The sequence below is a fragment of the Recurvomyces mirabilis genome, assembly GCF_035927965.1.
Source record: "Recurvomyces mirabilis strain CCFEE 5264 chromosome Unknown scaffold_3, whole genome shotgun sequence".
Classification (NCBI taxonomy): Eukaryota; Fungi; Ascomycota; class Dothideomycetes; order Mycosphaerellales; family Teratosphaeriaceae; genus Recurvomyces; species Recurvomyces mirabilis.
Window position 1 is genome coordinate 343022 of NW_027041937.1, and position 14587 is coordinate 357608.

The 14587-nt window shown below is 52.9% G+C and overlaps 6 protein-coding genes across 6 annotated transcripts; 2 read left to right on the forward strand and 4 right to left on the reverse strand.

The window, feature by feature from the left end:
- Positions 1–871: 871 nt before the first annotated feature.
- On the forward strand, positions 872–2234 carry LTS14_001443 (uncharacterized protein; the record flags this gene model as incomplete). Its single annotated transcript, XM_064834152.1, has 2 exons — positions 872–1318; positions 1413–2234. The coding sequence occupies 2 exons, from the start codon at positions 872–874 to the stop codon at positions 2232–2234; spliced, it is 1269 nt and encodes a 422-aa protein (XP_064698016.1).
- Positions 2235–3834: 1600 nt separating this feature from the next.
- Positions 3835–5064, reverse strand: LTS14_001444 (uncharacterized protein; the record flags this gene model as incomplete). The annotated part of the gene is made up of 1 exon (XM_064834153.1): positions 3835–5064. One exon carries the CDS (start codon positions 5062–5064, stop codon positions 3835–3837), a length of 1230 nt encoding a protein of 409 aa, XP_064698017.1.
- A 2695-nt stretch (positions 5065–7759) lies between these two features.
- Positions 7760–8367, reverse strand: LTS14_001445 (uncharacterized protein; the record flags this gene model as incomplete). The annotated part of the gene is given in 2 exon segments (XM_064834154.1): positions 7760–7930; positions 7942–8367. 2 exon segments carry the CDS (start codon positions 8365–8367, stop codon positions 7760–7762), a joined length of 597 nt encoding a protein of 198 aa, XP_064698018.1.
- Positions 8368–8683: 316 nt separating this feature from the next.
- LTS14_001446 (uncharacterized protein) lies at positions 8684–12000 on the reverse strand (the record flags this gene model as incomplete). The annotated part of the gene is made up of 4 exons (XM_064834155.1): positions 8684–8860; positions 8924–11756; positions 11810–11888; positions 11967–12000. The coding sequence occupies 4 exons, from the start codon at positions 11998–12000 to the stop codon at positions 8684–8686; spliced, it is 3123 nt and encodes a 1040-aa protein (XP_064698019.1).
- A 688-nt stretch (positions 12001–12688) lies between these two features.
- On the forward strand, positions 12689–13814 carry LTS14_001447 (uncharacterized protein; the record flags this gene model as incomplete). The annotated part of the gene is made up of 2 exons (XM_064834156.1): positions 12689–13177; positions 13260–13814. The coding sequence occupies 2 exons, from the start codon at positions 12689–12691 to the stop codon at positions 13812–13814; spliced, it is 1044 nt and encodes a 347-aa protein (XP_064698020.1).
- A 66-nt stretch (positions 13815–13880) lies between these two features.
- LTS14_001448 (uncharacterized protein) lies at positions 13881–14546 on the reverse strand (the record flags this gene model as incomplete). The annotated part of the gene is made up of 1 exon (XM_064834157.1): positions 13881–14546. One exon carries the CDS (start codon positions 14544–14546, stop codon positions 13881–13883), a length of 666 nt encoding a protein of 221 aa, XP_064698021.1.
- Between the last annotated feature and the right edge of the window lie 41 nt (positions 14547–14587).

Consider the following 14587-nt stretch of genomic DNA (forward strand, 5'->3'; position numbering starts at 1 on the left):
GTCGGAGTGTGGAAAATAACAGTCTATTCCTCAGGAAACTCGGATAGCAGTCGATTAGTCAGATCGTACTCGATGGTCGCGCCGCCGACAGGGGATCTGTCACATTTTGTGGGCCCGCTGCTGAGTCCTTCACTGGGATGAAATCATGTCCTACTTCTGGCATGTCGGTCGTGCCTTTCAAGATCAGTATTATGGCCACAACCGTCTGCAGGATGCTGCTGGTGGCTAGCAAGTAGCTTGCTGGGATGCTGCTGTCATCGCTCCCGTTACTTTTTCCGCTTGGACGACGCAACAAGGCTCAGCACAATCTCTACTTGGCCAGGCATGATGACAGATCGTCTGTCACAATAGGCCTTGTGTATAGCAGCAGAGGGGATAGATTTGCCCTGTCGGTCATTGTGTTCCACGAAGTCTCGTTCGCTCGTGAACTGTCGACCTCCACGCCAAGTCTTCGGTGCCGAAGACATTGAGTGTTTTCGGCTCCATGCCTCTTTTCTCCTCTTCTTCATCAACCAGATCTGGCCAGGAGCGTCACCCTCCGACCAAATGCTCAGCGGTGTGTCTGATGGACGAAGTGTTGACAGTTGCGGGCTCCTCTGCCAGCAGTGATCATGGCGTCTGTCTGTTGATTGGAGGCAACCTTCGTTCGCAATGCTCTGGGACGAAGATCGCCGCTCCGGCAGTAGACCAAACAACCCAAAGGTAGGCGGAGGAGCCTTGACAGTACCTAAGGCCTCTTTCGTCCGGAGACGACTAATTGTAGCCTTCGTGCAAGAGCGTGAGTAGTTCATGCTGAGCCTCTGCTCGTCAACATCCATCCCTCCATACCTTTTCTTTCAAGGGTCGGCACACAGCAGCGTGTTGATCCAATATGAGGTTTCTCTCCTTCGCCACTGCAAGTTGCATCAGTGCAGTGACTGCTACCATCTTGCAGAATGGACAGATCAGACCAAACAACTATCCCGACACTACTGTCTCCACCATCTCCTCGTACAACAGCAGCTGGCAAACCTATGCACCAAGTGCTCCTGAGATCTCATACAAGGGTCGCTGGGATGACAAGTACATCTCCTGGTGGTCTGCTCCAGGATTGAAGTTCGGCTTCCAGGCTCAACAGATTGCTATCAGTTTCGGCAACTACACTTCTGACGGTGTACTGATCGCCTATCGAATCGATGGCCAAGACTGGATGCTCACCAACGTAACTGCTAACTCGACACACCTGCTTGTTACGCCGAGTACAGCTGGCTTCAACTTGACGACTCCGCAGGGTGCTTTACAGAGCCTTGAGCTTCGAGTAACCAACTGGGCGTATGGTGTAAGTCTCGTAATGCCCACAGGCTTTCCACTTCTCTGCTCAACACCTGCAAGACGTCACTACACTTCCGTACCGTAGCTGATCGCCAATTTAGGTGCAAATCAACTGTATCCATGTCTCAGGTGGGCCTGCTAGGCTCGTCAAGGTCCCGGAATACACCAGAACAATGGAACTGATAGGTGACTCGCTTTCCGCTGGCCAATACGCGACACTCGAAGGCATCAGCAGCTACAGCTGGGGTCTTATGTACGGCCTCGGTGATGTCGAATTCTCGATCACGGCGTACCCAGGCATCTGCTTGCATGACAGCCGTTGCTACGGCAATCTTCATGGTCAGACGCTCCAGTGGCTAAAGATACCCGATACCTCCGGCCGCGCCCTTGATATCTATGGCTCTGATCCAGCCGGCATACCTGACTGGAACTTCACTGCTCACGCCGCTGCAGATATTACAGTGATCAACATCGGCACGAACGACAATAACACAGCCAACAACATCACGAGCGCTGAGTACTATACCAGCTATATCCAGCTCATCGACGAAATCCACGCCCGCTGGCCCAAGAGTCAGATCGTCGTCCTCTCACTCTGGTCGGGCTTCAGCCAAGTCGGCAACACCTGGGCTCAGGGCGCAGGCTTTCTCGATGAGATCCAGAACGTGGTCAAGCACTTCAACAATGGTAGCTTGAACCAGCGAGGAGAGTGTACAAGCTGCTTCGTTTACTACTTCAATACGACCGGAATTTTGGAGCACAATGATATTGGTCCCCAGTACCACCCGACCGATGTTGGCCATGTAAAATTGGCGAGCCATCTGATGATGTATGTTAAGTTGGTGTTTGGCTGGGATCTGAGGCAGACAGGTCCAGAGGTGCAGCATGACACACTCTACTGGAACGATCAAAGCTCATACTAGTATGTGTTGTCGCAACCCTGGTAGCTCATAGTCCACGATCATAGCTGTCCAAAGAAGACACACTCGTTTAGTCCTGCACTGTACGGTGTCTCAGTAGCTGACTATATCCTCTTTGGGTAGCAGTGTTTCGCTGTCAACCTTGCCAGTACTATAGTGTTGGGTGACCGTGCCTGATTGGCCGATACTGGGTCGATACACAGGCCAACCATGACGTCCTGACAAAGAATGACTGTGCCTGACTGTCGAGCCACGCTGGACGAAGCAATGGCTGGGCTGTATGCACGTCAGACAACGTGAATACCATTGCGCCTTTCCGTTGACGTCTGTGCACTTCCGCAGTCATGGTGCAGTCAGCAATACCAATTGTCAGCAATGCAGGCAATTATTGCCAAAAGAAGCATGCCAGGTACAATCATGGGAGACCATCGTGCATGTGGCTGACGCAACGCATGCACAGCGCCACCGGCGGCTGCGAGAACAACAGTAGGGCTGAAGAACATTTGCCTTTCGTGCATGAAGGTGTGGTGGGCGCCGGAGGGGTGGGTACTACAATATGTGATGAGATTACTGACGGCGGAAATGGTATGCCTGGTGACTGCCATGGGCGCTTATTAGAAAGTACGTCCAAGAGCCTGCATGATAGCTGTGCTGTCGGAAGTAGACGGCCAGGAAGAACACCACCTATGACAGACCTGTTTGCTACCGGCGATAGCTTGACGCCGCACCCATGTGTGAACCACGCGGAACCACAGCAGTACCGTCAGAGAAGGTAGCCAATGAACTGCTTGTCGGGCCGCACACCACTACAGCTCCCATGTGTTGTGCTCTGAGCTGTACTGTGCTGTCATTATGCCGGCTAGATGCCGAACATGCGACGCGGGTGATTACCGCGCTGATCGCGGTTCATGGCTGGGATGGGGCATGCAACGTGCTTGCAGGAGATCGTCAGTGTGGCCGAAGGAAGAGACGTCAACTCAGGTATGTGTATCCTGCTTGATGATTAGTAGTCACTGTGATGAGTAGAGATGATGTTGAAGTTAATAGAAAAAAAGGTGACAGTGGAAGTGACCATGAAGTTGATACCAAGCTAGCTAAGATCTAGTGTATTGTTAAAAACTGTCCAGCTGATCGAAAGAATGCTCCATCCTTACTAAGGCAGCTGCAAAGCAAGCGCCCGCGCCCTGTAGATGCCCACGCTCGCAGAAGGGGTATAATATGACTTTTGACCGACCAGTAGCAATGCAGGGTAACAAGAAGGCAAGAACGCTGGAACGATGACTCAACTCAGGAAGACGAGTACGCCGATCCAGTAAAGTGTCCAGCAAACATGCGACCGTGCCGTGCCCATGTAACCCATCACGCGAGTGCGACGCCCATCTATACTCGTACAGTCTTTTCACCCATGAGCCCAGAAGAAGTGTAAACCCGATCGTCGATCCTCCAAATCATTTCCATAACGCCGTGTCGCAAAGTAATCTCCATGTCGCAAACTTGTCTGGGGTATTCGAAGCAGGTTACTGTGCAAATAACAAGCCAGAAGCAACGCGTCGTGTATGTGGCGAACGTTGATCGCCACCGCCGTCTCCATCGGACATGACCGCTAGGCAGCAGGATTGCGCAGGATGTCCTCGCAATTCGCATCGAAGCGCATCGACCACAACCGCAGCCCCGTCATGAGTCTCTCCGTACGCTCCAGTTCGCGGTCGCGACCGAACATAGAGTCAACAAACTCACATCCACTATTCTTCCCCATCGTGACCTTCTTCGCAATGCCACACTCCCTCTTTGCAGCCTTCCACATGTAGTTTTCGCAGATCTTGAGGAGCTTATTGAAGCGCTGCCATAGGCGCTCACCTGACTCGAGGAAGTCGTCGACCATGTCTCGTGATGCGGTCTGACGAATCCGCGTCAAGGTGTCCTCGGCTCGCTTGATCTTGCCAGCGAGCTGTATGAGTAATAACCATAGTTCACCAGCCATCTCCGTGATTGGTGTTGCTGGGCCATAGTAGAAGACGGTCCAGTCATATATCCACTTGCCGAGTGAGTTGGCGTCGAAGACACTGCCCAATAACAGTATCGGCTCCTCGGTCGGGTCCCAATTCTTGTATGAATAGCCCGCTGGTATACCAGCGCGACGCGCATCTTCCGCGGTTGCCTGTGGTGGTGGCTTGTTTGATGTACTAGTTCGCGGTCGTGGTGGTGGCTCGTGCTGCGGCTTGGTCGTGGTCGTATACGAGGAGCGACGTTGACGTGGTCGCTCGGTCGACTCTGCTGCTGTGTAGATGGGCACCTGATCGTAGTAGCGATGATCAGCGCGTGCCTCGTGGTAACTCTGCTGGCGCTTGTACGGCGGCGGCCGCGACTCATACTGTTCGTAGCGCGGCAGATACTCATACTCGAATGCGCCAGACTCGTCGTAGACGTATCGTGACCTTTGAGAAGAATATTGCTTGCTGTTCGAGTACTTCCGCTGCGCTCCGCCGACCGTAGGCTCATGGTAGTGATACCGAGTGCCATCACGCTTGCGGTGAGAGCCACTTACATAGTCGGACCTACGCTGAGGTGTAGATTGCGCAGATGTGGTGTATTCCGGCTTCACAGTGTAGTGTGTTGTTGTAGTTGGTCGGGGCGTGGAGTAAGTGGTGTACTTGATGTTTTCACCAGTAGCGCGGCGAGTATGGCTCTTTGGCGTGGGCGTCGAGCTGTACACGTACGTCCGCGGGGAGTAGTATGTGCGGTCTGTAGGTCCTTGTGGTGTCCTTGGGGGGGTTTGGTAATCATTGTAGCCAAAGTATGGTGCATGCACCGGGTATCCTGCTGTCTGGAACATCGGGAATCGATGTAAGCGTCCAGGCACGCCTAGTCTTCGTCGTCGTCAACTCTCCGGTAGTCCCTTCGTTCTCTGTCATGCGTTATGTCGTGTATCGCGGTCTGTGAGCTCGACACTGTTGTAGCGGAGGTCGCGAGGAGGAGAATTGCCTGGTCCTGCTGTGCCGTCCGTACATTTGGATTGTTTGGATATGGACTACGTGTAAGTAGTTCGAAGTCAAGATCCAGAGAGACCTCGTGACCAGTGATCGAAGTGCTTGGAAACGCTGATGTAATGGTACTGCCTGTTCGTGCGCAAGAAAGCGACTGGAAAAGGGCCTGGCTGGTGATGGCAGGCTAGGCAAGGTATTTGATCAGAGTGCCGAAGCAGCGAGAGGGCACTAGAACGGACAGGCTCACGCTTCCGTTGACACTAAGCGTTGTTGCAGGGGGTCCCTGTGGCTTGACAGGCAGGTAAACTTTGCGGTGTGTGCACTTCTTCGGACGAATAGCGTTGTATGAATTATATTTTGCCAGAGAGATGAAGGTGTATGAGTCGACTGCCAAAGTGAAGGGGAATAGGGGTGCCCAACGTGGAATCCACAAGGGCGGGGATCCTGGTCCGGCTGGTGATGCTGCACGCCGCGGCGCGATGCGTCAGTTCGCTCGCATCAAGCGAATCAACCTGCTGAGGTGTCCAAACGGCACGTCTATATGATAGATTTGGCAGAGACTCTAGTGCAATCAAAGCAGACACCGGCACTGCCTTTGTGCACCCGTTGTCCCACGAGGGATGTGCACTGGATTGGGCCACCCCTCGCGAATAGTCAGCTGTCGTGCGATATCGACCTGACTGGTGCGACCGGGCCAGAATTTGGTTGTTGCTAAAATCGGCCGTGCTGCGTGCACAGCCTGCTACAAACGACTCGTTCAAGGTTGTCTACAACTGCGGGAGTCCAGCTCATCATACGAGGCGGCAGGATGCATGAAGTATGAGCTATACTCGTAAAGCATACTGCTAAGCTGCGGCTTCCCACAGCATCTCGCGCTCATGGATCGTAGCGTTCATGCTAGCTGCCACATCACCAGCACAGAGTCAAGTCGCACACTGCACAGTCGGCTAGTCGCCCAATAAATACGCTCGCAGCCGTGCCTGCATGAGCCTTGTCGCCCCGGTGGTACAGCACAACGGCGAAATCATGCAGAAAAGACAAGCTTCCAAATGCCATGCGGTCGGGACATGAGCCGCATCCCACTCAGACCGGACCGTCCTTGGATCATAACATGGGGCCATTCTGGAACTTCCTCATCTCGCTAGAACGACTCTGAACGCACAAGCCAGCTGTTGAATATCGATCAACAGCGGCCCTAGGATTGGCTTGCTCATCACACGGCCTGGGTAATACGAGCTCGCTCTCGCCTCTCTCTCAACAGACAGCTCAGAATGCAGAGCTCTCTAGTATGCGTACAACACCTACGCCAAATATCGAGACGGCGATACTACTGGCTCACATTGCATGAAGATGAGTTGGAGCTCTCTCTTCTGAACAACGCATTACCGGCAACGTGCATAATCACTTGACGCCACGCGTTTGATTGGGCCGGCAGGATCGGCAAAGTGGCGCTAGAGTATTGTCTGCGCGCTAATTCGTTCTTCTACACTGCATCTCTGCCCATCCAAAGCTCACTTCACTTCGACCTACGAAGGCGGTGACGAGGGTAAAACAAGACTATCGTGTGCTCACGACCAGGAGTTCAAGCTCATGAAAAACTTGCACTTGCAGGATTGATGGTGAGGATGCGCATCGCACTTACCGACATTTCTGGTGAGTTTGCAGACGGGATTCAGACTTCTGGTCGCCTCGCATGTGCGACGACACGGCTTCAGACAGGTCGTCGCGTCGACAGGTCAAAGAAAATGCTCTTGGCGCCGACCAGTATTCCAGTTCACGGGTGATATCCGTCAAGAGTGACCTGCGAGGTCACGAACGACCAAAGACCTGTAGACCTGTCACTTTCATACTCTTCGCCGTACAAGACGCAGGAGTGCACGGATCGAGGCTCGGATAGCTACCGTATGCAAGACACACTTGCGTTCAGACAAAGAAATATGGCGTCGTGCGTAACGCTCGACCCAGCCTCGCACGAAAATGCTTGGACGAACTTTATCTCGTTCACGTCAATGCTCATGGGCCACATGATTTAGGGCGCTCGTTGCGGTGGTCTGCCGTCGGCAAGATGCTTCAAGTTGAAGCGAACTGATATGCCTTAGCCTGGGGAGGGGCATGAACTAATGGTTTGCCACAAGCTCTGGGCAGCGGCATAAACGAATACTTTGCCACAAAGCTCTCGGGTCTGGTCACGTCCTTGTGGCTGACGATGTCATACTGCTCACTTCTTCGTATCTACGACGATATATAGGCACTTACTGGCATTTTGATCTGACATTGACAAGAAACAGAGGGTAGTATTGTTAATACATTGCTTGAACAGTATTCTATCTTACCTTTAATCACGACTTCATACCCATCATGTGACGCTTCCAGAGCGTAGCTTAATCCCAGCGGAACCGGTGAACAGGTGATGGTATTTCCCACCTACGGCGTGGGAATACATCATGGTAACTATACTGAGCTTCAAGATCGATTGGCTCTGGCTCAGTGTGCTCAACGAACCGACTCGTACGCTGCCTCTTCGCGGCTCGCTCAGTCGAGCTTCTAGATCTCGGAGGCCGGATTGGTGTCGTCCTGTATCCACCAATAGTAGTGACAAGAGCAGTAGGCCTCATCGACCGTCGACCTCTTGTCGTCTCCCTGCTCCTCGATCTCTGCGATCTCGGGGGATGGATAGCCGTCATTTGGAAAGACCAAACTTGAGCGGGAATGGTGCTAGGACTTACCAGCGGAGTGATCGGAAGATTAGTGCCAGCACTGTAATCGATCTTCCGCCAAATAACGGGCTTGGATTTGTGCATAGCGACATAGGACTTATGCCCTCTCCTCGCCATATCATTCCTATACCAATCTCCCAGATCCTGAGCGTAACTGTCGAACTCATCCACGAGCGTCGCCCACTCAGCTGCATGCTGCACATGGAGAGCATCCATATCGAGGCTCATGAAGCGCCGAATACGGCGTTGTATGAGAGCATTCTCCTCAAATGGGATGAACCTGGTGGGTGTGCCTGTTCGAGGGAAAGGCTTGGAAAGGTCCAAGTAGTAGAAGATGTTCTGAGCTATCCAGTCAACGCGGGCCATCATGACATGATGGTCGTACATGTCAAAGGCGTAGCCGAAGCTGTCGTAGTTCTGAGGGAGGGCAGGCATGGTTGCGTATTGCTGTTCGTTTCTGCTCTGCCAGACGATGGACTCGGACCTCGATTTCGAACATATAAATCTACTGTGCTGAACAAATGCATTGTCTTTCATGCTGATGCAATGGACTCGAGGACAAAGAGCTGTTGTATGGTGCATGGTGAACAATAGTACAAAGCGTTCCATGGGCGAGAAGACAGACTCGAGACGATCCTTGATACACTCATATACTTCTCAGCGCTCGCACACAATGGGTATTACCATATTCCAAGCAAACACAATGCCGCTTCCGAACTAGCTCTGCTAAGGGAAACACAATCTTATTGTATTATGCTGTAGCCGCACCAGGGGCAACAGCCGGCTTAGGCGCAATAGGTATCGCAGACGCCAGAGGGATATGCTTGATTTCTTTCTTCCCGTTCGCTTTGTAGTAGAGTAGGATGTCGCCGCCTCCGCGCCAGAGGTGCGAGCGTATAGTGGCCAGAGTCATGGTCACGGGCACAATCTGCGTTGCGCACTGTCAGCTTGTCTCCTCACAATATCATCGTGGTTGTATTGGAAGACTCACCTGATTCTGACACCAAAGCTCAAGATACTCCTCCGGCTTCAACGCATCAGGATCCGCTTCCTGATCTGCTGGTGGTCCAGGCTCAATACGCTCAGCGACATACGCCAAGATCTTCTTCGCACGCAGCATGCGGTTCGCATTCAGTCGATTGTTGCCATCGCTTGCTATACTTGGGAGGGAATTCTCCCATGGCTCTAGCACGAAGCTAATCTTGACAATGTCCTTGATCGGGACCTGGTTGCGGAGGAGTACATCACCTAGCCACATCGGCGCTGCTCGCTCAAGGCTGTCGAGATGTTCGGCCAGGGTGCCAACAGTACCTTCGAACAAATCAGCGACGCCACCCGCTTCAGGTCGATCCTCTTGGATGAGAATAGTCGTGTTGAGCGGTGGCTTGAGGACCGGAGTCTCTGCCGGTAGTGCTGGTGTGATAGAAGATGGCAAATCGATCGGTCCAGGCTCAGGTACAGGTAACCCGTTCTCATGCGCTTGCTGGTTCTGCAATTGTGCTTGCAACGAGTCCTCGTAAGCAAAGCGGATCTTCTGCACCGTACCAAGAAGATTATCGTCGACCACTCGGCTGTTACTTGTCTTGCTAGATCTCGAGTCGCTCTCCGTCTCGGACTTCTCCTCAACAACAACAGGCTTCTCTTTCTCCATGGTGGAATTCCTACCGATCTTCTTCATGCCGCTGAATGACATACCAGTCCGGAACTTCTTACCAAAGAGACCTTTGGAGGGCGTGTCCTTGTTAGCGGGAGCTTCTGCTGATGGCGTGGTGGCTTCGTCTGCGCCCTCGCTTGGGGTCACGGGCGGGAGCTTGTTCACGCCACCTGGAGTCAGGAGCTCCGCAGTTGGTAGACGCGAAGTAGAGAAGTAATCGCTATTTCTATCAGTAGAGTGTCGTGGTTGACCTACTGACTGGTGTGAAGTCACTTTCTCAAGCGAGGCACCCTCGTGAGCTGCAGATGAGAGCAGAGGACCACTTGTAGTCCTCACCGGTGAGTCGAAGGCGCCGGGCGAAGCTAGCCCGATATTGAAGCCCGGCGTGTTCAGCGCCCTACCAGCACCGTTCATTGCTCTTGGTGTGGTGGCCGAATCTGTCACAGCCGACCCTGATTGCCAGCCATTAAGATCAGCCGATGGCATCTGAATGCTCGTTGGTGCGTTCTCCCGCTGCAGTCGTTGCTGTTCCTCCTTTGTGTTCAACAGTTGCTTCCGGAACGTCGTATCGCGTCGTATCTCCTCCGTAATAAGGTTGCTGAACAAGTATCGCAGCACCCACTTACCAAGATTGATGCGCTGATCTTCTCGGAAGTCGATGTCCTCGTCCAGCTCCAGCTCATCCGCGTACATCTCGGCATCGAAGCACGTATTCTCTTCCAGTATGACTGCGACACTACCAGTCCGTGTATCAACAGAACACCAGTTTGCCACTGTTGCATCAGTCGTAACTTCATCTCTGACGTCCTCCAAATGGCGCTTTCCGTAAGATCGTATTGGTACACACTTGAGCAGATCCCACATCAGAACTTCGCCTGCAGTATCCACTGTCAAGACACGTTTGCGGTCATTGAGCATAACATGCTTGATCAGCCCATTCTGGCCTTCTACAGAATGCTCTGGCTGTATTCGTACGGGCTGACCCGGAATTATCTCAATGGGTGCAGATTGCTCCTTGTCGTCATCATCATCGCCAAGTAAAGGTGCGTGCTCCTCCTCCACTGGCGCTGGGGTAGGAAAGTAGGTGGTATTGCTGAGTTTCAACATATGCTTTAGTGGAAGGCTTCGCTTGCCGCTGCCGTTCGTCACAGGCGTATTCGGTTGCTGGTTCGGTGGGCTGGGGTATCTGATCTGAGGAGTTGAAGTGCTTCCTCTGTGTCTGCTGTAGCCTCGTGGCACTTCAATCTCAGCATGCTCAGTGTTGATATCTCGCCATCTGTTTATGCTGGGACGACTGGTAGCGGTCCAGATCGAGTCTCCAGCAGCAACTATCTTGTGTACGCCTTCATGCTCCTGCGCAAGAGCTACTGACACTCCTTCATCAAGTTCAATGACGTCGCGCGTGTCGGTCTTGGCAATCAGTCCGCTCTTGTCGCTGGAGTAAAAGACAGAAAGATCCGGGTCCGATGAGAACAATGACCAGACGCTAGCATCGTGCATCGTGAGAGTGTACATGCACCGTCCAGCACCTGTACTCCACACCTTCACGGTCTGATCGCTGCTCGCCGTCATGATAGTACTACCATCTTGACTGACCAAGACGTCTCGGATGTTGTCCGTGTGTCCCGCTAGCTTTGTGATCCGCTTGCCTGATCTCGCATCCCATACACGTACTGTACTCTCTGGTCCACCGCTTGCCAGGACATTGTTCGTCGCCGCCAGAGCATATACGCTGCCTTTCTCTTTGCTTGACAGACTACCGGCCTCATCGTTGCCAACATCTATACTCAGCTTCTGCCCAGCACCGCTCAGATCCCATACACAGATCTTCCGGTCAAGCCCACCACTCGCAATCCAGTCGGCGTGCACTGACGGCACTGCAAGAGTCTTGACATAGTCGCTGTGTAGGCCAATCGATTGTGGTGGCATGCGGTCCGTGGCCGCGGGTCGCCATACCTTGACAGTGATGTCGGAGGATGCAGACACGAGTGCTTGGTTCGAATGTGCGAGCGCTATATCGTTGATCCAATGGGTATGCGCCTGTACTTGCTGTCGCCAGGTGGTATCTGCTGGCTTCTCGAGTTTCGCATCGTGCTCGGGAAGTACTGCACGCTTGAGATCTAGGTGAAGGTCCCAAGCACATATCACACCATCTCGGCCACCGGAATATCTGCGCCAGTCTCAGTACAGCTCAAAGTATCTCGTATCCCTTGCATATCCTACAATATCGAATTATCACTGTCCACCGCGAGTCCGTTAACGCCGAGTCTGTGACCACCGGCTGAGTTCGCAAGAGGCAGGACTATGTAACATCAGTGGTGAACATCCACAAGCGCACATGTGGAGCGCATGTCCAGCGTGGTAGCGTGTGACAACTCACCATAGCTAATCCTCTGCCGTGCCTTGCGTGCCATCCAGGCTACCTCCTCCCAGCCCTCGTACCAATCATTCAAGCTCCAGCAAGACTTCCTACCCTACCCACAATAATCTGACACCTGTCAAGCGATCGATGCAGGTACCGCCGGCCAAAGGTCGATGTGTTATAGCTGGAAATATGACGAGGCGAGATCGAAAAGTCTATTACTTACGTTGATGGCGAACAGAAGTCCAGATCGAGTGGCATGGACTGCGGCGCGAAACCACGCCGCAAGCGAGGCCGCGAAGGATGCAATTCAGCCATTGACGCAACCGTTGGAGATTCGAGCCTGTGCTTCACAGTTGGGGGCGGGGTGAATGTGGAGATGAGTTTTGGTCATGTCAACAACTCTGCAGCGATGAAGCATTCACATATATCTGCAGTAGTGTAGGCGGACAATGCCTGCCGCTCATCAGATGCGGCAGGCACGACGCAGTGAGTGAGTGTGACAACGCTGCATGTTCTCCACAGTGACCGAGCATTGGCAGGATGCATAAACTTCCATCTGCCCTGCATGCTGCCCATAGCTGGTGACTCGAGCTGACGAGACTGCTTCAAGAAAAACATTTGCGCGGTTGATTATTTTATGATTGACACATCTGAGAAGGGAGAAGCTCATAGACCTCAAAATTTCTATGTACGGTATCAAGTTCGACGAGCACTTTCCCCCAGCAAGCTCATCTACAATGGCTACCGACCGTATCCTCTACTCAAACAATGACTACGAGATCCGCCCAGCCCGCAGCGTAAACGAGTACCGAAACCTGTGGTGGCGCTACATGGTAGAACTAGGCTGGAACCGTGGCTACTTCGACATAGACACCTACATGAACCCCTCTCATGGCTCAGGAATGCTGCTCCTAATCCACAAAGGCCAAGACAAACGTCGGATATGCGGTCATGTCGCTGCCGTCATCAACGCCAACAACACTGGCTGGCTTTCACTTTTCGTTGTTGGGGAGGAACACCGTGGGAAGGGGATGGGAGGGAAGTTGTTTGAGGCTGCTATGGAGGACTTTCGTGAGCATGGAACTGAGATTATGGGGCTTGATGGAGTGGCGGAGCAGAAGGCGACGTATGAGAGGCGTGGGTTTGTTGATTCGCCACTTGGCACTGTCAGGATCATGACTAGGCCGTTGGTGGAAAAAGTACCGCTGCCGACTCGAGATGGGGAGGTATGCTCTCAATTCTCCCGATATGCTATGCATTCTTAAGTTCAACAATATCACGGCTCAAAAATGCTGATGACGGACACAGGTACCAGGGCACTTCATACAAATCTATGACGTCCCTCTACATCTGCTGGCTCAGCACGAGCAAAAGTACACAGGCTTCCAGCGACCAGCGTTATGGTCTAACGAGCATCTTTTCGAACGCGACGACATAGATGGCGTGGCTCTAGCCAGCACCGACAATCCGCAGACTGTCAACGATCTGCAAGGCTGGACCATCATCCGTCGCTCCTTACACGGTCCACGAATTGGTCCACTATATGCCGAGAACGCAGAAGTAGCTCAGGCAGTGCTGGAGCGTGCTATAGAGCTAGCGAACGTCAAGTTCGTCGATGCCGTCCATCCCGATGATCCTTATGAAGACATGTCTGAAGCCGAGATTGCTGAGAAGGCGTATATAACGGCTGAGGTATGGGGTGGAAATCCTGAAGCTGTAAAAGTGTTTGAGCAGGCTGGTTGGACATATGCAGGTGTGTCTTATCATCGTATGTGGGTGGGTGGAAAGGCGACGCCGGAGTTTAGTGAGGGTGGAGCTGCTCAGCAAGGCGTGTTCGCTATGATGGATGCTGCTACTGGCTAGGCTCAAGCAATTGAGGTCGACAAGCCGTGGGAGTTTGTTGTATTGTATAAGAACACCAGTGACTTTTCAATCAGCCTCTCGCGCCTCCTCAATCCAGCTCTCAAAGATCAGATCACCCGCCGCTACCGCACGAATAGGATGGGCCCGCTTCTGTGACATGTTGGCCGTGTCTTTGTCCAATATTGGCTCTACAGGCATCCACGGCTGAGGATGACTAATCGGTGCCTGCCCATCACCTTTGAGCTCGATGGCAACGGTAAAAGTCCCGCCCACCGGTGCCGGCTTCAGTACAGTACCACAGTTGGCGAGTTTGCTCATCGTGGCTCGAAATTGTTCCTCTATGTCTATGAGGGGTAGAATGGGTACGATCTTGCCACCAGAGTCCTTCCGTTCCAATGGTGTGTCGACGTCTGTAAAACTGACAGGCGGAAATCGAGAGACGTCGAACAAGAACCGTTCCGTAGGCTTGAGGCCTTTATTGTATACCACGACCGCCACACGTTCGACGTTGCCTTTGAGCAGCTCGGTTTCAACCGCGGCAACAGCATCATTGATCCATTCGCAGACCTTCGGGTGCCTGCTCTGTCGTACGGCAAAGTTGTACTTTCGAGCCGAGAGGAACGAGGTTTGTGGGTATATGTTTCGTTCGTACAGAACTGTGTGTATCGCCACTGTCAGGAAGTCCGTGAATTGTGATATGAGCATGCGGAAGGTGGCAGCATCATCTGGCATGGTGCTTCCCTCGTAGTTTCTTTACCGCCAGGTGTGACGAT